At 36.6% G+C, this 22,685-nt stretch overlaps 1 protein-coding gene across 1 annotated transcript; it reads left to right on the top strand.

The window, feature by feature from the left end:
- Nucleotides 1–7,257: 7,257 nt before the first annotated feature.
- On the top strand, nt 7,258–20,078 carry PHLDA1 (pleckstrin homology like domain family A member 1). Its single transcript, XM_051961272.1, has 2 exons — nt 7,258–8,227; nt 8,625–20,078. Exon 1 carries the CDS (start codon nt 7,546–7,548, stop codon nt 8,188–8,190), a length of 645 nt encoding a protein of 214 aa, XP_051817232.1. The 5' UTR covers nt 7,258–7,545; the 3' UTR covers nt 8,191–8,227; nt 8,625–20,078.
- Nucleotides 20,079–22,685: the final 2,607 nt, after the last annotated feature.

Genomic DNA, 22,685 nt, shown 5'->3' with positions numbered 1-22,685 from the left:
GTCTGATATAATAATAGATTATATTATTGTGTTATATTACTTTTTTATATTATTGCCATGCTGATGGATTTATTTCAACCAAATAGTCTAATAGTCTCACCAATGTAGATGATTGTTTCACTTATTCCTTTTTTTATTCAATGCAGTGGATGGTTTGGAGCTGGAAGTTCAAATCTGGCCTATAAAATGAGCTGGAAGAAGGAATTGGTAAACCATCTTTGCTAGCAAAACACTTATTTAATTTGAAAGAGTTGGACATGTCTGAAAGAAAACATTAATGTTTTTATTGCTGCATACATACCGAACTTTTTTCCATCCTTAAACTTTACATTCTTTACTGAAGAGTAAATTCAACTGTCTCAACTTGATCTTTTTCTCTTTAAAATCTGTTAAACCTTAAAATCTGGAAAACTTTTCTCTATTCATCTAAAACAAGGATTTTCACAAGGTGTAAAGTCAGTGGAATTGACAATGGTTATCTAAGTTATCTAAGTTCAGTATAATTGGTTTAATCTTACAACAAATAATGTTGTGATATAATGATTGGTTTATACTCAGTGTAGAGCATATAAAAGACTCAGACTCAGAGCCAGATTCATTCACTTCATCTTATAGCATCATGGCTGGCCTGGCCTCCTGCATTTCCCCCACTGACCTGATCTCTGTCAGAGACAGAGAAGGGCCAGACATAGACTCGGAAGGGACCCAGAGACACATCTTCACCCTCGTGGCTGGCCTGGCCTCCTGTACTTCTCCACTGAAACTCCAGAAGGCCTCTAAGAAAGCTAGCCCAGGCCCCAGGCAAGGAAACTAGATTATGAAGGAGATAATAAAGGATTTGGACCTGGCTATTCTTGTGGTGATTACTGAACATCAGTTCAGGCTGCTCCCAAGATCTCCAGAAAACCAAATAAGAACAATTCCAAATGAGAACATCTATCTGGAAGCTCCTTGCATGACAATCCTGTCAATTCTCACCTGTATCTTTCGCATCACCAATTGTCAAGCTCCATACTCACCTTTCAGTTAGCTAAGGTTTGGAAAGAAAAATATTAATTAAATCAAATTAATTTAAAAATTTTTAACTTCCCACCAAAATTTGGAAGTAAACTCTTATTTATCCCATCTAATGAATGAGTTGCCAACCCTGTCATTTTTATTTTTCATTTCTTGAACTGTCCTCTACTCAGGACTAGTTTATTTCATGTCTAAATTTTTGCAGTGTCCATATTTAGTTTCTGTTTCAAATCATCTCTAGGATCAAATACAAAAAAGGTTTTTGGTGTTCAAAACCTTTGTGACTTTACAGGATCTTGTGATTGGAATATCTCATGTCTGGAATGCCTCCTGACTTCTGGCTTCCTTTAAGTTGCAACATCTTTTTCATTAAGCTTTTATTTTGGTTTGCCTTTTTTATCCCAAGGATAAGATAAAATGATAAAGGATTTTCAATCCCTTTTCAATAAACTTATTTATTTAAAGCTGTAACCTGTAACCTGTCTCATGATTAAGCAAACAAGCCTTGTATATAAGGCTCCCACTGCTGCCATGCCTGGACACTTTCTCCAACTCTCTTTTGCATTTATTTTTCTGTATATGCTGTGTGTAGTTGCCCTGTTTTTTTTTTTTTTTTTAAATTTATACACATTTTACAAATGTTGGAAGAGAAATCAGAAAAAATAGTAATAGCAGATGGCACTTTCTATTTATTGGGATTATATTATTGTGTTATGTTACTATTTTATATTATTGCCATGCTGATGGATTTATTTCAACCAAAATAAAAGATCAGGAGAGGGCTGCAGATAATGGACAGGTATAAGAGCTGCTGCCGCTATCTGGTTTGGCTCCCCACCTCCTTTTAGAGATGAACCAAGTCTTTCATAATTGAACTTTGCACATTTTTGGAATGTATCTCTGGTTATGCTCATTTTGGTTAGCAAATCTTTCTAAAATCAGTTGATTTTGATATGTTCATTTTCACACACACGTATATATATATATGTATATATGTACTCTTGATATGTATGTGCCCTTTTTTAACCTATTCCCGATGTGAGTAGAATTTCTAAATTTACAGTCCTTGCAGATTTACAGGTAACAGAAGATGGGGGCATTTTCTCAGAGGTAACATTTTTGTGTTTGTTCTTGCTAATTACTAAATAGATATATATCCAGAACTTTGATGTTTTTAATGTCTTTAATTTAGTGCTTATTTAAAATTTTCTATCAGATTCAGACAAAATTCTGAAGATCTGATAGTTGAATGTTTTTTTTTTCCCCCCACTTATTTTCATCTTGATTGATGATAAATTTCAGGACCTGTGCAATTCTTATTGTATTAAAATTTTGTTTTGTTTGTTGCTTGTAAAATTTTTCTTAAAATGGGGATTTTGAAATTTGGCAAATGTTTTCCTTATCTCTTCCACTATCTCTTTGAGAGAGTGATCTCTGGACTTATTTAATTTTTCTGTTTTCCTCTCGTTCTATTACTTCAGGACAATTTTCTTTAATTATTATCTTTACTTTCTTTTTCTTTTTCTTTTTTTTTCCCTTTTTTAAAAAAAGACTTTTTTATTTTTTAAAATTAAATTAAATTTTAATTAAAACTAATTTTTATTTCTTTAATTATTATTATCAAGTAGTGTTATAATTATTGTGTCAAGGTGGGATTTTTGGTCATAGTTTTCAGATAATCCAGATAATTGTTATTTGTTTTCTCTCTATTTTTTTTCCTCTTTTTATTTTTTTATTTATTTATATTTTTTATTTTTAATTTTTTCTTTTTTTTTTTTTTTGTTTTGTTTGTTTCTTATGTTTTAATTGCTATGTTTTCTCTTCTTGATCTGGATTTTTTTTTCCTTATAAGATATTTTATATTCTCTTCTATTTTTGCATTTTTTATTGTTCTCATTCCTTTATTCCTGCAGCAGGTCTGTCTTCCTGACTCAGACCCAGGACTTTTTTGCCATGAAATAAAAGTACCTGTGACTGGGCTGAGTCTATGAACCTAGCTAGCCCCAGAGCTGTTTCAGCTGAGCTTTGTCCCAAGGAACAATTTTGTTTTCTTTGTAGTGCTTAGAATTTTCTGACATTTTCCCACCTCTGCCACCTCCCTTTCATTGCCAAGAAAATAACAGCAATATTAATAAATAAAAGAATTCCTTGTTAGAATCATACAAGTGGCCTCTTGGCCACCTTTAAAATCATATGTGCATTTATAAAAATAAAAGCAAAAAGGACTTTTTTTTTTTCACAGATTAAATTGATGAAGATTCATCAAATGTTGCATTGGGAGATGTATGGGTTTAGAAAAATAATTTTGTTTTCTACAAAAAGTTCTCTTGAGAGTACTCTTTAAGTTTTCTAGGAATTAAGAGACATAGTTTTTCCAAGTGAGTAAATGAACAGAGTAACTAAGGGCAGTTTAAATTTATCCTTTATTTTATCCTCTGCTCTCCTATTTATATTATATATGTTATATATATCACATTACTTATATTATTAGACATAACATTAGTATTTACTATTTTATATGCTAAAGTATGTATTATATATACGATTAGTAATTTAATAAACAATTTATATAAATAGGAAATATAAATATAAATGTGAAATAAATGTATTTCCACATTAAATGGAAAATCCAATAAAATATTAAGAAAAAGAAGCTTTTGTCCTCAGTCAAAAAAGGAGGGGGACCGCCACATTAACCTCTCATTTGTAAAAAATATGACAACAAAAAAAATAATATCGATATTTAATCATTATTATTAGCGTATTCAGCTAATCTTTTAAGCCAGGAATTTTAAGCAAGATTGGGATTCTTAGTAATTTTTTTACTGCACTCTGTAATTTTTTCACTTCATTTTAATACAAATTTACTGTTTTAGTGTGATCAGCCACCTTATTTCTTTGTTTAATCATTTTAATAGTAAATTATATTTACGTTACTGGATCTCCCAGGCTATATGTAAAATATAGAAATTAATAAAATTCATTGTAGAGTAATTTTAAAGTTGAGTATGCTCAGTACAGATTTCCTAACTCCTTAAAGTCCTTAAAAAAGTAAATAACTTAAGGTTTTAGCATTGACTGACTTTTCTTTCTACTTGTGAAGATAAGGCCTTCACTCAAGACTTTTGATTTTTTTCGAATCAAGGTGGTTATATGGAATGTTTATATATAAATATATGTGTGTGTGTGTGTGTGTGTGTGTGTGTAATTTTATATAAGGTCTGAAATTAGAATATTTTGTTTGCATCGTCATGCAGCTTTTTTAATAAATTTGATTTTGACACTATTTAAAGAATTGCAGAGAAGCTGCAAACATCTTCATTAAGTGATTCAGTGTGAGAATTTACTATTAAGTGGTACTGATGCGGTTTGAATTCTGGTGGTTAGTTAGAATCAGCCGCAGGTTTAGAATGAAAGAATTCACTTAATCCCGAATAAATTGCAAAATGAAAGTTTATTGTTTGTTTATTATTGGAGTATTATTGTGGGATAGATTGTTTGCTAATGGCAAAGTTCTGGAAATGGAATTTTGGTGCTGGGAATGCTTTCTCAGGGTTCTGGCATATGAGCAAGCTATTTTGTACCATCTTAGTTGAATGAGAATTTAGAATTTCTATGGGAGCTGATTTGTCCCTGGTATTGCTTCTTTAATCCTGGGAGGAGTCCTTGGAGCCTGGAAGATCCAGACACGTGTGTGTGTGTGTGTGTGTGTGTGTGTGTGTGTGTGTGTGTGTGTGTGTGTATAAAATGGATACTTCCTTAGGTATAATTTCCTCTCAAGGCATGATATTTTAAAACATGACAGCTGCATTTAAAACCTCGGAGCATAGGTACCACTTTCAGATTGTAATTCACTCTCCTAACAAAAGCCATCTGCGGAAGGAATATTGCATTTTAAAAACAGAAGCTAAACTCAAGAGATCTGATTTGAATAAAGTCGTAGTCATAGTTAGTAAATAGCCCACCAAAATGCCCATTATATGGGTTGACATCACAGGCTAGAAGAGGTGGTTGATGCCCCTGAACAAACATTTAACTTAACTTTCAAAGTAGTTACTAATGGTAAATTGGAGAAGGGAGTGCTATTATTAACCATGAGAAAGATTGTTTAAATTTTTTTTTTCAAAAAACTGAAAGACCATTTTGTATTCATTATTGGAAAAAGCAGGGATTTCTGAAAGTCTTAATAACCTAAATTAGAAAAACGGCAAGAAAAGGTCGTCTTTAGGGTTTTTGAGAACACTAGATTTTCTGAGAACTTGCAATCAAATCTACCCATCCATAGTGCAAAGGAGTATTTTTAATTTTTTTTAATTTTTATATTTTCATTTTAATAGGTTATATATATGGGTAGCTTTACAGCATTGACAATTGCCAAACCTCTTGTTCCAATTTTTCCCCTCCTTCCCTTCATCCCCTCCCCCAGATGGCAGGATGACTAGTAGATGTTAAAGATAAAGTATAAATTAGATGAGTGCATTATTTTGCTGTACAAAAAGAATCAGTTTCTGAAATATGTACAATTAGCCTGTGAAGGAAATCAAAAATGCAGGTGGGCAAAAATACAGGGATTGGGAATTCAATGTAATGATTCTTAGTCATCTCTCAGAGTTTTTTTGCTGGGCATGGCGGGGTTCAGTTCATTACTTCTCCATTGGTTCATCTCATTGCTGAGGATGGCCAGGTCCATCAGTATAGTATTGTTGATGTATATAACGATCTCCTGGCCCTGCTCGTTTCACTCAGCATCAATTCGTGTAAGTCTCTCCAGGCCTTTCTGAAATCATCCTGTTGGTCATTTCTTACCCAACAATAATCCATATTATTCATATACCACAATTCTGCCATCCTCCAGTTGATGGGCATCTACTCAATTACCAGTTTCTGGCCACTACAAAGAGGGCTGCCATAAACATTCGTGCACATACAGATCCCTTTCCCTTTATGATCTCTTTGGGATATAAGCCCAAGAGTAATACTGGGGTATTTATTAGATGGAAAATTGGTTGAAAAACTTTAATGGGTATTCTGTAGCTCGCCAAAGCCCCAACTTAATGAAGTTGAACGAGTGTAATTGCCCAGACAATATCTTACTCTCCCTATGCAGATCTGGCTTATTCAGCAAATATCACTTCTCCGCAGTTCAAATGGGGCTAGTGAAAGTGCTTGTGTGCTTAGATATTAAGATGTTATATATTAAATTATATATATTAAATATGTTCCACATTTGTGGATAGCGGAAATGTGTGTGCAATGTCAAGAGTAAACGGAAGCGTTTGTGTGGCTGTTTGGAAGCGTGATTACCTGGCTGTCCTAGGAACCCAAAGGAACTAAGTGCCAGGGATCTCCAATCTTCTGCAGTGTCTTTTAAGGTAGGGATTCCTCGAAGGGCTGTTTGAGAGGAAGTTGGAGTGTTGGTAGCTATCACCTCCATCCTTTCCCTAGTTTTCCAGGATTGTTATCTGCGAGTGTTAGAGGGCGATTTCACTGGCAAAGTTCTCCCACTCACATTTTCATATTTTGGGGAGCAAGATCTGGCTTTGAATGCTGTGACAGGTGAAATGCACTTTTTAAAGGTAGAATTTACTAGAAAGAGACCCCAGGTCGCACATTTTTTGTAGTTTTTTTTTTTTTTTTTTTTTTTTGGGGGGGGGGGATGTTAGACTGTAGGAGAAAAACCAATGGAGAAAGGAAGTGGAGGTGCAATTGAGTGCAACTTGGATCCTCCAGAATGCCCAACATTTTTCAAGCTTTTTTGGGAGGAGGAAGTAGGGAAGGGGTTTCTAGGAGATAAGGGAGGAGCTAGAATTCCTGCCCCACTAGCTAGACAAGTCCAGGCACTTTGTATCCAACTTCTGAACACAAGACGCTCCTCAGGAGAACCTCTCCAGTCCCCATCTTCCTTCCCTCTATCTTCCTCTCCTCCCTCTCTTTCTTGCCCCGCCCTTCCCCCTCTTTTCCCCCCCTCCCCCCCAATAAGGAAAGCGGAAGGGAGGGCGGGAAAGGAGACAACCAAATCTGGAAGAGAGCCAAATTGTTAGGCGCAAGCCAACGTTTGGAAAGCTAGTGGGGCAGTCCGGCTGGCTGGCTGGGGCGTGGGGCGGGTGGATGCTCGCTGAGCCTTTTCCTGGGTGTCACTCTGGGGAGGGAGGGAGGGAGGGATGGATGGCTCATTCAAAAGCCCAGGAAGGGGGCAGGGCCACTAGTCTGTAAGCTGCTAGCTAGGGAGGAAGGCAGCAGGCAGCTGCAGGCAGCAAGCAAAAGGCAGGAGCCGAGCTCAGGCGAAACACTAGGACGCGGCTTCTAGCCGCCCAAGCCGCCCTGCCCCTGCTCAGCTTCCTCTACCTCTACCCTTGGGCGGACGAGAGCCGCTGGGGGGAGGACAGCGCCAGCCTGCTGTTGCTGCCCCCGGCGCCGGCGGCTACAAGGCTTGGAGGACGGGGAGGAGGAGAGGCAGGCAGGAGGAGCAAGGGCTGTGGAGGCGGCGGCGGCGGCGGCGGCAGCCACAGCCACCCTTATGCCGAGAGGATGCTGGAGAGCGGCAGCTGCAAAGCTCTGAAGGAGGGGGTGCTGGAGAAGCGCAGCGACGGGCTGCTGCAACTGTGGAAGAAGAAATGCTGCATCCTCACCGAGGAGGGTCTGCTGCTCATTCCTCCCAAACAGCTGCAGCAGCAGCAGCAACAGCAGCAGCAGCAGCAGCAGCAGGGGGCCGCGGCAGAGCAACCCCAGCCGAGCCCTCCAGCCACAGCCGCCGGCCTCGAGCCACCTGCAAAGCTCAAGGAGTTGCATTTCTCCAATATGAAGACGGTGGACTGCGTGGAGCGCAAAGGCAAATACATGTACTTCACTGTGGTCATGGCTGAGGGCAAGGAGATCGACTTTCGGTGCCCCCAGGACCAGGGCTGGAACGCAGAGATCACGCTGCAGATGGTGCAGTACAAAAACCGTCAGGCCATCCTAGCCGTGAAGTCCACTCGGCAGAAACAGCAGCACCTAGTGCAGCAGCAGCAGCAGCAGCAGCAGCAGCTTTCGCGGGACCAATATCCCCACCCGCATTCTCACTCCCATCAGCACCCGAACCCGCACGCACAACCCCAGCAGCTGCCTCCGCCACCAGCTCAACAGCAGCTGCCGGGCCACCGCCTCCTTCGAAGCACCTCCAACTCCGCCTGAAAGGGGCTCAGCTGCTTCCTCACGCAAACCAGACCAGGTAAGATGTGGGTAGATATTGTGGCTGGAGATAATGGGGAGTACCTCCCTTTTCCTCCCCAGGCTGAAGAGTGACTGAAGTGACTGAAGAATGAGTGAGGCAGGAATGAGTGAGTGCTGAGATTATGCAACGGAAGCAGAAAGGAAAGCTAAGTTTCTAAACTGGAAGCAAGGAGGGTTACTAGACTGGAAGGTTCCGTGTTAGTAGCTGGTAGCTAGTTAGTAGCTTAGTTCTATAACTGAATCTATATTCGGCTTTTGGAACAGAGTCGGGCAAGCAGAGGGAAAGGGAGCGAGACAGACGGGCTTTGCAGGGAGACTGTGCCAACTGGCGTGGAGCGATGACCGGGTTGGTCTGGAAGTCTTCAGAGATCCCATTCAGTGTCATTACTTTCCAGGTTGAATTAAAGAATTCTTCGGAAAGAACTTCTTCAGTTGGTCGGAAAAATAAAAAAACAACTCCTTCACCAGACTTGGACTTCACCTTTGTGGTAACCTGTGGCTTGCTCTCCATCCTAATTAGTTTTCTGCAGAGCCCTCATCATAATGCAGGGAAGAATTTAGAGTCATGAAGACTTTTGACGGTTAATTATGAACTTTGGACGGTTTTTAACCTTTGACGGTTATTTATGAATCTTCTAGATTGTTGGGACTTTCTAGGAGAATTGATGTATTGTAATTTAATTTGAATGTATTTTAATTTGAAATTATTTATTAGTTTTTCTTAATTCTCAGACATTTCTGAATGTAGGCCATTTTCAAGAAACAATTTGTCAAACCCCATTTGTCAAAGCCAAATTCTGATCCTTGAAGATGTGGGATCTCAGAAGATGTGGGGAAAAAGAGACAGGAATGAAGACTTTAATAAGGATACCAGGCTGAATGTCAGGTTGCCAGGTTGACTATGATGGTTTAGGTTTTTTATTTGAGCTATATTTTGGGTAGAATTTAGTTAAAATCAGTTGGGTATTTATAAGAAAGTTTCTTTGAAAGAGAACAAAATTTGGTTTCAAAATATTTATTTGAAAATCATCTAGCTGGGGGCAGCTAGATAGATAGTGCAATGAAATTAGGAGTTCAAATGGTTCAAATCTGTCCATTATACTTCCTGTGTAACCCTGGTCAAGTCAATTGCCTCTGGGGGAAAAAAATCATCCAGCTGTTTCAAAGAAACCCCCTGTGGGGGTGAAAAACTTTAGCTATTATCCACATGGCAGACTTGCCATGTGGATTTGGTTGTGATTCATTAACTTAAAAATATTAAATTATTTTGAAAAGGAAGCAGGAAAGAGAATGGTCCAAGTTTTGAACCATTTTGGTTTTTTGACCTTATGTGAGTATGAGCTTTCGCCAATCCAATTGTTTGATTTGAATTTAATTATCTGACCTTTTTTTTGCATTGCTTTTTGAAGAATTCCTCAGTCCAGGTTGTGAATATTTGAAAAGATAGCATTCATAACAAAAAAGCTACTTTTTTTGTTTTGTAGATCTGCAAGATGTGAAAAAATCCTTGGTATTACAAACTCTGTAATTAGAAAAAGAAAATGAGAGAAAGTATAGTTTACAAACTATATAGTTATTATAATAATAAGAATAATTATAATAATAAGAAAATATAGTTTATAAACTGATAAAAGTCTTAAAGTTTGAAAACTTTTTTCCCTTAATTAAAAAAAAAAACAAAAACCAACAATCCTAAATCTGATACCAGATTTTGACCAATATTGTAGATTGCTGAGCACTCAAAAAAGGTCAAGATTGTTGCTTGGATTAGAGCAGATAGATTTATTTATACTCTATACATTTAAGTAAGTAGATTGTAACTTTAGAGTCAGTCCACAAAACAGTCATAGCGACTTTCCTAGAGTCATCATGCCTTAGCATCTCTACTAAAACCATCAGTTTTTCAAGTAAATTGATTTGCTTTTAAAGAATCATGTGGCTTTGAAATGGGATTGTGAAGGTCATCTAGTCCAGCCTTGTCCTTATAAGCCTAAAATTTATTATCTATTCACAGTGATTCACCTAGCAAAATGATTCATTACCTAGCAAAGCAACTCTTTTAAATTTGGTAAATTCATATGCTATGATTAAGATTTGTACTGGGTATGAAGTGCTTTATTATTATTTTATTTATTTATATTTTATAATTTTTTTAATGCACATAAATCCATTTAAAAAAAATAAAGGGTGAATTGTTTCTGTAACTGGGAAAACAATTATCTATCTGCATCCTAGAGTTAGAATTGGAAAAGTTTCCTTTCAATTTACAAATTAGAAATTTGGTCACAGGTCACATAGCTAGGCATTCCTTAGCAACTAGCCTGACTCTTATTTAATGTGCTCATGTATAGTCTGGTTTCTTCGATGGAAGTCACCAGTCTGGTGGCTCTGATTGTGTTTGACCATCTACTTTTTGAGCAGATTTTTATGTTTTGGAGGTCATTCGAATAATTGGAAGGATCATAGAATTTAATTTACAGAGAACTTTAGAGAACAGAGTTGTGCCTCCTTAAAACAAGTCCCCAGTCATGCAGTGGGAGAGGTAGGAAAGCAGCTAATGAACATGTCAAATAAGTGAGATAGTAATAGATTATATTTTTTTAGGTTTGCAAAATGATTCACATTCATTATGTCACTCTAGGTCCCTAAATTGGTGAAGTAGAAAGTGGGTCACTTCTCTCATTTTACAGTCATGATAGAGTCTCAGGACTTTTGGCTCAAGTATTTTCTTATATTTCTAGCACATGACAGTAATGACTTATAATGAATTGCACAGCATGGCACTTCAGAAAAAGTTGCCTGGCTTTGGATATTTGGGTTTCATTCTTGGACCTTCCAGGTGCCATGCAAATCACTCCACTTTCTGCAATTGTGAAATGAGGTTGTCTATGACTAGAAATTTTGCTTTAAGAAAAAAGTTTTTTTAAAAAGATATAAATTAAATTTTTTTTCATTGTTTTACATTTGTCAGGTGGGCAATGCAAAGGATCTACTTTGCACAATGCAACTATTTCCTTCCAAGGTCTCTGTAGCTCATATGCTTACTTAGAAAATGCCTCCCCCTTACCAGCCCTCAAGGTCTTTTGAAGACCAAGAAAATACCTTTCTCATGGAGATAAGTAAATTTTCTCCTTTAATCTAAGATAATAAAGGAAGGAGAACATTTGAAAAATCTATTCAGACTGGGCATTTGGAGAGTGAAAGAAAGGAAACTTGTGTATCTTGATCCTTGAATGCTCTGTATCTGGTAAGGACTCAAATATTTATTGCTGCTACCCAGTATCCCAGATATATTTGAACATGTTGTTTTGCTATCCTTTGCTATTCTATCTCTTTTCTAGTACAGCATTAGTACAGACATGTCAGTCCTATTTGTTACTCTCATCACAGAGGTATATGCATCACAACTCAGGCAGCCTGTTTATAGAACTTCAAAACCAGCAGGAATCATTGGATTCTCTGAGACATGATAAGACTTCAAAATCTGCAGGAATCATTGAGTTGAAAAATTGTTAAGACAAGACTATTGCAAGGAATATTAGCAAAATACATAATTGCTTGACAAGACTTGCTAGCTAGCTACTATTGGGGAAGGTGGAGTTGATACTTGGCTTTCATATTATTTCAATATTATTTATTTTATAAATAAACAACTCATAAGAAGTTCCAGAAAAATTGTCAGAAAGTCTATGAAAAAAACTCTGAAATGCCTGATTTTGGCTCTCTCCACAAGTGTCTGGACTCACACTTAACAAATTTAATAAATGTTTACATTAAATGCCATAAAAGATGCAAAGTTAAAACTTTATACTTGGGCAATTAGATTGCTGTGAGCTAACCTTTCCTGCTGATAGTTTCTTTGTTCAGTTATATTTAATTGTCCAATAATTTACTCTAGTTATGTATTATTATTTAAAAATAGCGTGGAAGCCTTTTAGAAGAGCTCACCTAGTTATTTTCAGGAATTGGCCTCTGCCAATATTTCAGGATTTCATTTATTGTTGTGTTCTTAGTGATCATACTAAAACTTTGACCAATAAAAATATCTAAGATGTAAAATCAATTAGCTGCATCACTTTCAAATCTTAAATTAAAAGTTTTGTGATTTGGTTTTATCATGTTCTCTAGGAGGAATAATTCTGCTAATTCCAAACAATGTATGATGTCAAAATGGTTGAAATGACCATTAGTATATATTTTTGAGAGGTATTTTTTGTTTTCTTCTCAGATGGTTTTCCTAGAGTCCTTTTCTGTCTTTGTTTCTATGAATAATCTCCCCTCTTTTTTTTCTTTTTCTGGACAATAGTTTTCAAAGTTAATTTTTCACCAGTGATGATGGCAACTAGCACAAACTTATAGAAATGATCTACTCATTTGTTGAGAAAATTGCTTAAAACACAGAGTCCAGTTTTTCCTGGAAAAGAATCATCCCAGTACATCATTCCAGATCTACAGATCTACACCCAGCTGATAAAAGATATTTACAGTGTGTAGAACTGAAAGCTGTGATGAAGCTATGGAAAGTTTTGGTAACAAAAGGTCTTCTGAGATTTCTTAATAATTGATTTTCCAGAGGCAAGATGACAAATCTTTTGCCAATTGTATTCTTCACTCTCTTTTTCTTTAAGATTCATAACAGTTTCTGAAAAGTGGAAGATATATATCAAAAGATATATCAAAAGTTTTCTAGTTTTCTTCCTTGTGAAGTGACTAGTGTTATTTTAGCGTAAATAAGATATCTGAAAGATGTGATTTATTTTTCATATTTTTTCAAAATACATTCCATTTCCAACAAAGAGATATCTATTGAAATGACCTATTGGCTTCCATAAAAACTTCATATACTAATGTATATTAGTATACACCACAGGTGCTAGCTGGAGAGATGTTTCCAAATGGTCTGAGAATCTCAGAAGGCACTTTCTCCAAAGGGGGTGTTCTTTAACCTGTCTTCACAGAGAAAAAAAAGCACATTTTTTTTTGAAGGGTTAGAGGTTTTATTTTTGTTTTTGTTTTTTGACATTCTGTGGGATTTTCCAACATGTGATAATTGGCAAGGGAATTTGAATTAGATTTCATAATGCTGATTTCTTTGTTACCTTAAAGAGCATTGATTTCCAATCTGGCTTCTGTTTTATTGGCTTTTTTGATACATTCCAGGGTTTCTTGACTCACTTTCCTGAGGATTGGCCAAGATGGTGGGTGGCGGTAGTGATTGTGCTAAAGGAAAGCCTCTTACTGACAGATCATGCTGATCTGTCAGACAGATCTTACTAATCATTGTTGGCATCCAAAAGATTTTTAAATAGGTGAGGGCATTTAATTATTGGAGCACAGTGCTCCAATAACTGATGATCTAGGTTTTCAAGATTAAAAAAAAATGGTAAGAGGAAAGTTTGCTACAAGAGGAGAGAAGTATTGTGGTGGACTTTGCAAATGACCTGGGTTCAAATCAGAGGTCTCTTATTTCCTGTGTGGCTTTGAGTAAGGCAATTAACCCCTTTAATTAGCACCTCTCTTTTGGGGAGTGATTTAGATGCTTTCAGTTATCCAACACTTTATGATCCACTTGGAGTTTTCTTGGCAGATAACTGGCTGGATTTGCCATTGCCTTCTCTAACTTGATTTACATATGAGGAAATTGAGACAATCAGGGTAAATAACTTACCCCAATTCATACAGTTAATGAGTGTCTGAGGCCAGATTTGAACTTAGGAAAATGAGTCAGGATGACTCCAGACCGGGAACCCACTGGTTGCCTAACTATATCCTTAAATCTAATTTAGCTCAACTATAAATTTATATGGTTGAGCTTGATAACTCAATTCATTATAAGTGAAATTACTGTTATGTGCTAGCTCACAATTTTGTAGAATTGTTGGAAATAACCTCCTTCAGTGCACTGAGAATAAAAACCTTTAACTTACACTGAAATAGTGCTTTTGAGATGTGCAAAGTCATTTACATTTGTTATTTCATTTATTTGTTCCAAAGTATTTCATGATTAGGTACTATTAGCATTTGAACGTGTAGTTGAGGAAAGTAAAGGTAAGGGATGGTGCAAGGGATAGAGCATTAGCCCTAGAGTTAGGAGGACCTGCTGCCCAGGATTACACAACTGGGAAATATCTGAAAATTTACACCCAGGTTTTCCTGATTCTAGCATTTTCCTGCCCTCTCCTTACACCCCTTTTCCTCCTTCCTTCCTCCTGAAGGTCTGCTGAAATATAATCATCAATGGATCTCTCTTTGTGGGCTAAGAGAAAATTTTATTTGAAGAAGGAACTATAAAGTATTTGACATTTTAACTGTTTATACAAAACTATTTATGATGTTAGTGATCCCAAACACATGACATTAACTGGAGGTTATGTCTCCATCTCCATATCTTAGCACTTAAAAAATACCAAGCTGAAAAACTTCCCAAGCAAAATTTAGATAGTTCCTATTCTTATTTCTGGTGAAAAAGTATCAGAGGATGTAAATAACAGAGATAGTAGGATGAAATGAAAGAGACTCCCAGAACTCTTGTCCAGTTGTTTCAGTCCTGTATGGAGTACAGTACCCTATACCCTGGAGTACCCTCTTTGGAGTAGTTTGCCATTTCCTTCTTCAGTTTTTTTTACAGATGAGCAAGTTAAGGTTAAGTGACTTATTCAGAATCACAGATCTAGTAAGTGTCTGAGGCAAGATTTTAACTCAAGTTTTCCTGGCTTGAGGCCTAGGGCTCTGTGCTATCTAAAACTTCACTTTCCTTTGCCATAAAATAAGGTAATTGGATTATATTGATTCTAATTTTTGATTATTATTTCATTGATTATTCATCAAATATTTTAAGAGAACTTCCATGATCCTGTGATAGAATTTCCTCATTTATAAAATTGCTACTTGTAAATGAATCCCTAGGAAACCTACAGCTTTCATATTCTAGAGTTTCATGGCTTGCCCAAGGTTACATTGGGAACTTTAAGTACCACACTGTCAGCACCTCCCTTTCCTCTCCCCCAAAAAACAAATCCAAGGCTTTCATAACCCTCCCTTTTTTTTTTATCTTGTTGACTCCTTTCTGTCATCAGTCACAATCTAATAAAAATGAATCTCAAGAATTTACCATAATAGATAGTGATTCCATCATTATTAGTAAGTATATAGAAAGCCACAGTGTACATCTTCCTTCATCTTTCAGATACTGATTCAGTTAAACCAAGCTGGGAAGTTAAAGATGTTAAAAAATTTTTTTTTAAATGGTGCTAGCAATTTTTAGGTGTATTGTGTGGTACATGATGGGCAGTTTTACATTTCACTATGGCATGTTAGCTCAACTAGAAACAATATAAGGCAACTCTTGGGCTTTTGTAGTCAGCTGCTTGTGCTTTTGACCCAATGCTGTGTTAGTACTTACTCATAACATCACTGTCTGTCAAATCATTTGAAAAAAGAAACCTTAGGCAGGAAACTAATTGGGTCATACAATTATGACTCGAACCCCTCTTCTGCTGAACTCTCATTAGAGAAACTTGTCCTACAGGAAACATTACATTGAGATAGTCTCCATGGAGACTATTTGGCCCAAGGGACTAAAGGTTGATTAGCTACTAAAGATGAAGATCTCAGATGGGAAAAACCTGAGAACTCTAGAGAACCATGGAGCATTGGATCTATTTTAGAGCATCCTGGTTGAATCTGGGAACACAAAACACCAAGTCTCTGGACTTGGTGTCAGGGAACCCCAGGTTCAGATCTCTAGTTTTGGGCATTTACTTTTATAAATAAGATTTTGATTTCCATTTTTTCCCTCCCTTTCTCCTCTTGTCTCTCCCTGAAATGATAATCTGATAAAAGTTGTATGTATATAATCATATTAAACTAATTTCCACATTACTCATGTTTTCCAGGCATTCTGTTTACTAGCCAAGGAAGGGGAATATAACAGCTAGAGCATTTATTTGATTAGGATCAAATACTGCTTGAGCAAGTGATTACTATGAATTTCAGTTTCTTCATTTACAGTATGGAGATAATAATATTCAGTTCAGCTCAGTCAGTTTTCCCTCATGTCCCACTCCCAGCCCATTTGGGATTTTCTTGGCAAAGATACTGGAGTCTTTGCCATTTCTTTCTCCAGCTCCTTTTACAGATGAGGAAACGGAGGCAAATAGGATCAAGTGATTCACTGCATCACACAGCTAGTAAGTGTCTGAGGCCAGATTTTAAAAGATGAGACTTCCTGACAACAGACTCAGTACTCTAACCACTATGTCATCTAGTTGCCTTATTATATTACTTAACCTTCTCACAGGGCTGTAAGGCTGTGAGAACCAAATGTCAATGCAAACCTTAAGGTTCTATATGCATTTTTATAACTACTACATGTAATAATACCTTGGACAAGTACCTTCTGGGAACTAGGGTATTCAGGGTTTTGACTTCTTATTTCTAAAATGAGGGACTTGGACTTGATATTTCAAGCTCTAAATTCTAGGATTTTCTGATTCTCTTGGTATTATCTTCATGTTACATGGATTGTCACAACCAGAAGAGGTTTTAAGGCTAGCTATACCAGATTAGAATTGAATTGAAACCAAGTAGGTGTCATGCATCCTTATTAGCTAGAGTGTTTGTCTACTGATATTTAGCATCTTTTGGACTCTAGAAATCAAATATAATTATGCTCTACTCCATTTGACCCTGCCAGAGACATAATAGCTGGAACAAACACTGTTCACAGATTACTTTAAATTACACATTTCTTCACTACAAAACTGATGGATCTTTCCCTGTTAGAACAGCTGGTGGCAGGAAATAAGTTCTACATAAAGATTTTTTATTATTTTTTTATTGGGAAGGTTAATTGCACTAACTCTTAATGAACAAAGTCTGGGACCAGTATGGTGAGTCCTTGGGAGTGGCTAAGGTCAGAAAAAGGGAGTTTTATGGTATCCCAACAGTCCAACCACCAAACTTCACCCACCTAAAGCAAAAGAATTCAAACTTGCTACTCTCAAATAATTTTAACTTTGTGATAGTAAATTCTAAAGCAAGATTTATGCTTACTCATGTAAACATAGAAGAGAGTGACTCGTTGCTAGAGTAAAGAAATTCCAGCTGGTGATTAATCACATTATTAAGGAGCCCAATTTTTTCTTCTTGTTTCTGGTTTTGGGTGGCTGAAGAAATGATTCCTTATAAAATCTTGGCTTGGGTTTTTAAGGACACCTATTTCATCATTATTCTGTATTGCTAAAACCAAACCATTCTATAGTGTTTGACTAATCTTAAAATACCTTTGAGAACTTAACAGATAAATTAGACCATTGTCACAGAAGAAATGGTAACATTGTCTCTGAGTATTTGTGAATTTGTGAATAGGATTAAATAGGTTTTGCTAAATCAGCTACTAATCATTTCTAATTTAGAATAATTTAGAATTTAGAATAAAAAAATTTTAAAATATAGATACTTGCAGAAGAAACAAACAATGTGGAATAAGATCAGGTATATATTGTCTCCATCGTTTTATCTGATATGGGAGTTATTCTAAGGATGCTTAAAAATTTTTTTTTTATTAAGCTTTTTTTTTTTTTTTTTTTTTTTTGCTAAGGCAATTGGAGTTAAGTGACTTGCCCAGGGTCACACAGCCAGGAAGTGTTAAATGTCAGAGACCAGATTTGGTTCTCCTGATTTCAGAGCTAGTCCACTGCACCACCTAGCTGCCCCAGGCTTTTTATTTTTCAAAACATATGCATAGATATTTCTTCAATATTAATCTTTGTAAACCTTGTGTTCCATTTCTCCCCTTCCCTCACCCTCTCCCCTAAATGGCAAATAGTGTAAACGTGGTAGAAATATATGTTAAGTCCAATATATGCATACATATTTATACAATTATCTTGCTGCACAAGAAAAAAATCAAATGAAATCAGAAAAAAAAATGAGAAAGAAAATAAAATGTAAGCAAACAATAAAAAGAGTGAAAATGTAAACCATACTCAGTTCCTACCCATAGGTAGGAGGTCTCTGGGTATAGATGGCTCTCTTCATCACAAGGTTATTGGAACTGACTTGGATCAAATCATTGTTGAAAAGAGCCACATCTATCAGAATTGATCATTGCATAATCTTGTGGTTGCCATGTACAATGATCTCCTGGTTCTGCTCATTTCACTTATCATCAGTCGCTCTAGTAAGTCTCTCCAGACCTCTCTGAAATAATTATGTTTTTTAAAAAGAAAATTAAATCTTAATGAAAACATTCTCAAAAATATGTTTTTAAATTAATAAAATAAACCACAGAATATGCTAAAGGAAATTGATTATAATGAAATATAACTAGTCTCTGAATAATGAATCCCCTGAAGTGATAGCAAGTAGTCAAATTCACATTTGGTTCCAGCTTAGTGCAAATTAGTTCCAGTGGTGCAAATCTGAATATTGTATTCCAGGGATTCATTATTCATACTAATTGGGACCTAGTGATCCCATGTATTCAGTAGGCATCTTGATGTAGGTTTTTTAAAATGACTTTGAGGACAGCTTTCTATCCATTAATCTATCCATTAATCCTCTGTCTCTTGGAAAAGAGGTATGGATGTGTGGGGAACAGCATATATAAGGAAGTCATAAAGCCCGGACTGAAGTAGAAGTCTAACATTAAAAAAAAAGTTTGTATGTAAAGAAGACAAGCTAGATGTAATCCTAAAAAAAGAATAGATCCCAGATTACATCTAGGGCAAACTCAAATGCTGGGGGATGATAGTGACAGGATAGTTTTCCTGTACTTTCAGAATTAACCAGTCTACATTCTGGGTCCAAATCACATTAGATATGGCTCTGAAAAGAACTTAGTGCTCTTGACTTCACTTAAGTAGAAGCTGCTGGATGGTCACTCTCATTTTTTGCAGAATTCTTATTCTGATACTAATTGTATTGTAGATTTTGAGGAGTCTTCCAATTAAAATTCAACAATCCTATCATTTTTGAAAGCTTTGTTCTTGGAGTATAAGCTCTGGAAAGTTCTTTCCAGGTGGAAAGGCTTTGAGTACATCATCTGTATGCCTAACACCCGAGGATCAGCTTAATCTGGAGAGAATCATGTCTTCATAGCTGACAGAGAGATGCTAGATTTTTTTTTTATACAGATATTATAAAGACCATTTATTGGGGGTGGAGAGATGAAGATTTATATGGGTGTGTACTAATGAAATGGGAAAGACACAGGGAGGAAGTGTGATGTTCTGATAATTTCCAAAGAGCTTCATACTTCACATTTTCATCACATAACCCTTCAAAGTCATCCTTCCATAGCTTGAAGCAACAACATAAGAGGTTTTATTCTTGTAAGGGAGAATCCTGGCTTCCAACAGTTCAGAAGGATCCTATTTCACTGTACTAGTGGTGAAGAACAATGGGTTATTCATGGAGAAGAAAGAAGAGGAAAAGGAAGTGAAGAAGCAGCTTTTTTCTCAGCTTTCAGCACTTATTTCTTTCCAGATGAGAGACTAGAAAAAGAAAATGGCAGAAAATGAAGAGGAAATGAAGTATGACTTCTCAGGACTCAGATTCCTTCTTCAATGATTGCCCTAATTTTGTACCTTTGGGATTGTGCAGTTAGTAAATAGTCACCCATTCATTTCATCGTCAGCCAGCATCTTTTAGAATGGTGGAGTCTGGGTGTAATTCAAATCAGTTCTACAAAAAGTATCTACAATGTGGAAGGCAAAATCCTAGTTATAAAGAGAACAAAGAAACAAACTAAAAAAAAACAAACCAAAAAAATCCCTTGCCTGAAAGTAATTTCTATTGTATAGACTATAGCAACATACCAATAAAGAAAAATGTTGTCTTGGCAAGAGTATGACTCTTTGTGACTCCATCTGAAGTTTTCTGGGGTTTGCCATTTCCTTCTCCAGCTTATTTTACAAATGAAGAAACTGAGGCAAACAGGTTTAAGTCACTTAGGGTCATACCAGTACCTGGTCTGAGACCAGACTTGAATTTAGGAAGATGAGTCTTCCTGATTCAGACCATGTACTCTATCCATTGAACAGATGATCCTGACACATAATGAACACGGGAAATATTTTCTTCTGCTTTATGGTCCTGATGTTCTATGGTAATGGAATGGTCAATGGCTTTTACTAATCACCTTGTTTTGCTTGAGCTCCCTTACTATGCAGAAAAGGTCAGACTGACCTGAGAATCAGTTATAACTGAGCATTCCTTAAGCTGAGTGTATTGGAAGGTTTTTTTTTTTTTTCTTTTTTTTTTTGCAGTATTAGCACGCTGAACCCAGAATTTCCTCTACCATGCCAGATAATCAACTCAGACTAGTTTATATCAACTCCCAGTTCTGAAAAAACAACCCAGCTCGGAGATGACTCAATAAGACCACCATAGGAGTACACGACCATCCCTCTGTGATTTTTGTCTTCATAACTCTTGCTGCTATGCCTACCCTGAGCTCAATTCTGTGTTTCCGTATGTATATAAATACATATAAATATATACACATACGTCTGTTTATTTAGGAGGAATAAATCCACAGATACAACCTGTTTTGTCTTTCTTAGACTAGAACTCTAAAGGGAAAAAGGTTGAAAATTGGTAACACTTCTGCTTCTTATTATTGCTTTGTATCTATTCCTTAAATCATCATCCTTTACAGGACCAGATTATTAAATCTGGGTTATGAGCCTGCAAAAGAAGAGAGATGAGATGTTGAATTCCTTCAGAGAACTTTTTTTTTCTTTTTTAGTATTTCCTCCTTCAGTGATTCCTAAGCTAGTATCTTCAAGGCCAGGGTTAACTGGTACTGGTGGAAGATCCCTAGAAGATTTTAGTACCTTGCCATCAAAGGATGGGAAGTGATAGGAGCAAGATTCACTACTGGGACCCATGGTAATAGATGCCATTGTACATGTAGAAATTCATCATGTATGGCTTGAGAAAAAGAGAAGGCAAGGAAGTATGACCGCCACACTGAATAATCTTTCCTCCAATTTAAATCTCCGATGAGATTTAATGGTTTGGGAAACTAAGGCTAATGGTTGATATAACTTCTCATTGTCCAAGTCAAGTTCATGATTTCCTCCTCAGAATTGATGGATTTTCCATTTGCGTGTAAGTCAACATATTGACTACACTATGGTGGCAAATAGAGATGAGAAGCACTGTGTCCATATTATCCAGTACTATATCTGTTCTGAATATTTTTTCCATATTATTATTGCATAAATTTCCTTGTGTTAAGCGGTATGTGCCTCTCCAGGGTGATGAGGAAGAATGAGGTGCTCTATCTCAGACCTTGAACAAGAGAAGCTGTCTCAATTTTAAATCCATCCTGGCTTTCTTGGGGAACCTACTTGTGGGAATTTGTCAGCAGGCTGGAAGAGCTTTCATTTTCTTTGTGTTCTTGACTGCCTCATTTCCAAGATGAAATTCAACTTAGGTGGATGATGCACCAGTTCAAGAGAGATCTTCCAGACTTTTCCCTTTCCCTCCCCCGCATTCATAACCAAGAAAAAGAGAGTTCCTGTGAAGCTTCCTCTTGCAAATAATTATCTTCAAGACTAAATAAAGAAAGAAACTAAGGAGAGTAGAATTTCAGTTTATTCAGACCCCACACATTTAAACCCACTGTAACCAATTAGTTCAAGAGTAAATTTTTGATCTCTGGTCTTATTCTGTTTTGTTTTTTTTTTTTAATAAGATAGAGCCCATGCCAGGGTAATTTTTTACAGCATTATCCCTTGCACTCACTTCTGTTCCGATTTTTCCCCTCCCTCCCTCTACCCCCTCCCCCAGATGGCAAGCAGTCCTTTACATGTTGAATAGGTTACAGTATATCCTAGATACAATATATGTGTGCAGAACTGAACAGTTATCTTGTTGCACTGGGAGAATTGGATTCAGAAGGTATAAATAACCCGAGAAGAAAAACAAAAATGCAAGCAGTTTATATTCATTTCCCAGTAGTCTTTCTTTGGGTGTAGCTGCTTCTGTCCATCCTTGATCAATTGAAACTGAATTAGCTCTCTTTATCGAAGAGATCCACTTCCATCAGAATACATCCTCAAACAGTTGATCTCCTGGTTCTGCTCATTTCACTTAGCATCAGTTCATGTAAGTCTCGCCAGTCCTCTCTGTATTCATCCTGCTGGTCATTCCTTACAGAACAATACTATTCCATAACATTCATATACCACAATTTACTCAACCATTCTCCAATTGATGGGCATCCATTCATTTTCCAGCTTCTAGCCACTACAAACAGGGCTGCCACAAACATTTTGGCACATACAGGTTCCTTTCCCTTCTTTAGTATCTCTTTGGGATATAAGCCCAGTAGTAGCACTGCTGGATCAAAGGGTATGCACAGTTTGATAACTTTTTGAGCATAGTTCCAAATTGCTCTCCAGAATGGCTGGATGTGTTCACAATTCCACCAAAAATGTATC

This window comes from Antechinus flavipes, chromosome 5, assembly GCF_016432865.1.
Source record: "Antechinus flavipes isolate AdamAnt ecotype Samford, QLD, Australia chromosome 5, AdamAnt_v2, whole genome shotgun sequence".
NCBI lineage: Eukaryota > Metazoa > Chordata > Mammalia > Dasyuromorphia > Dasyuridae > Antechinus > Antechinus flavipes.
Note: the sequence above shows the minus strand (reverse complement) of the source record. Positions and strands in the feature narration are given on the sequence as shown.

Bases quoted from the DNA above. Each gene is read 5' to 3' on its own strand.
- PHLDA1 (XM_051961272.1), top strand. From the start codon at position 7,546: ATGCTGGAGAGCGGCAGCTGCAAAGCTCTGAAGGAGGGGGTGCTGGAG.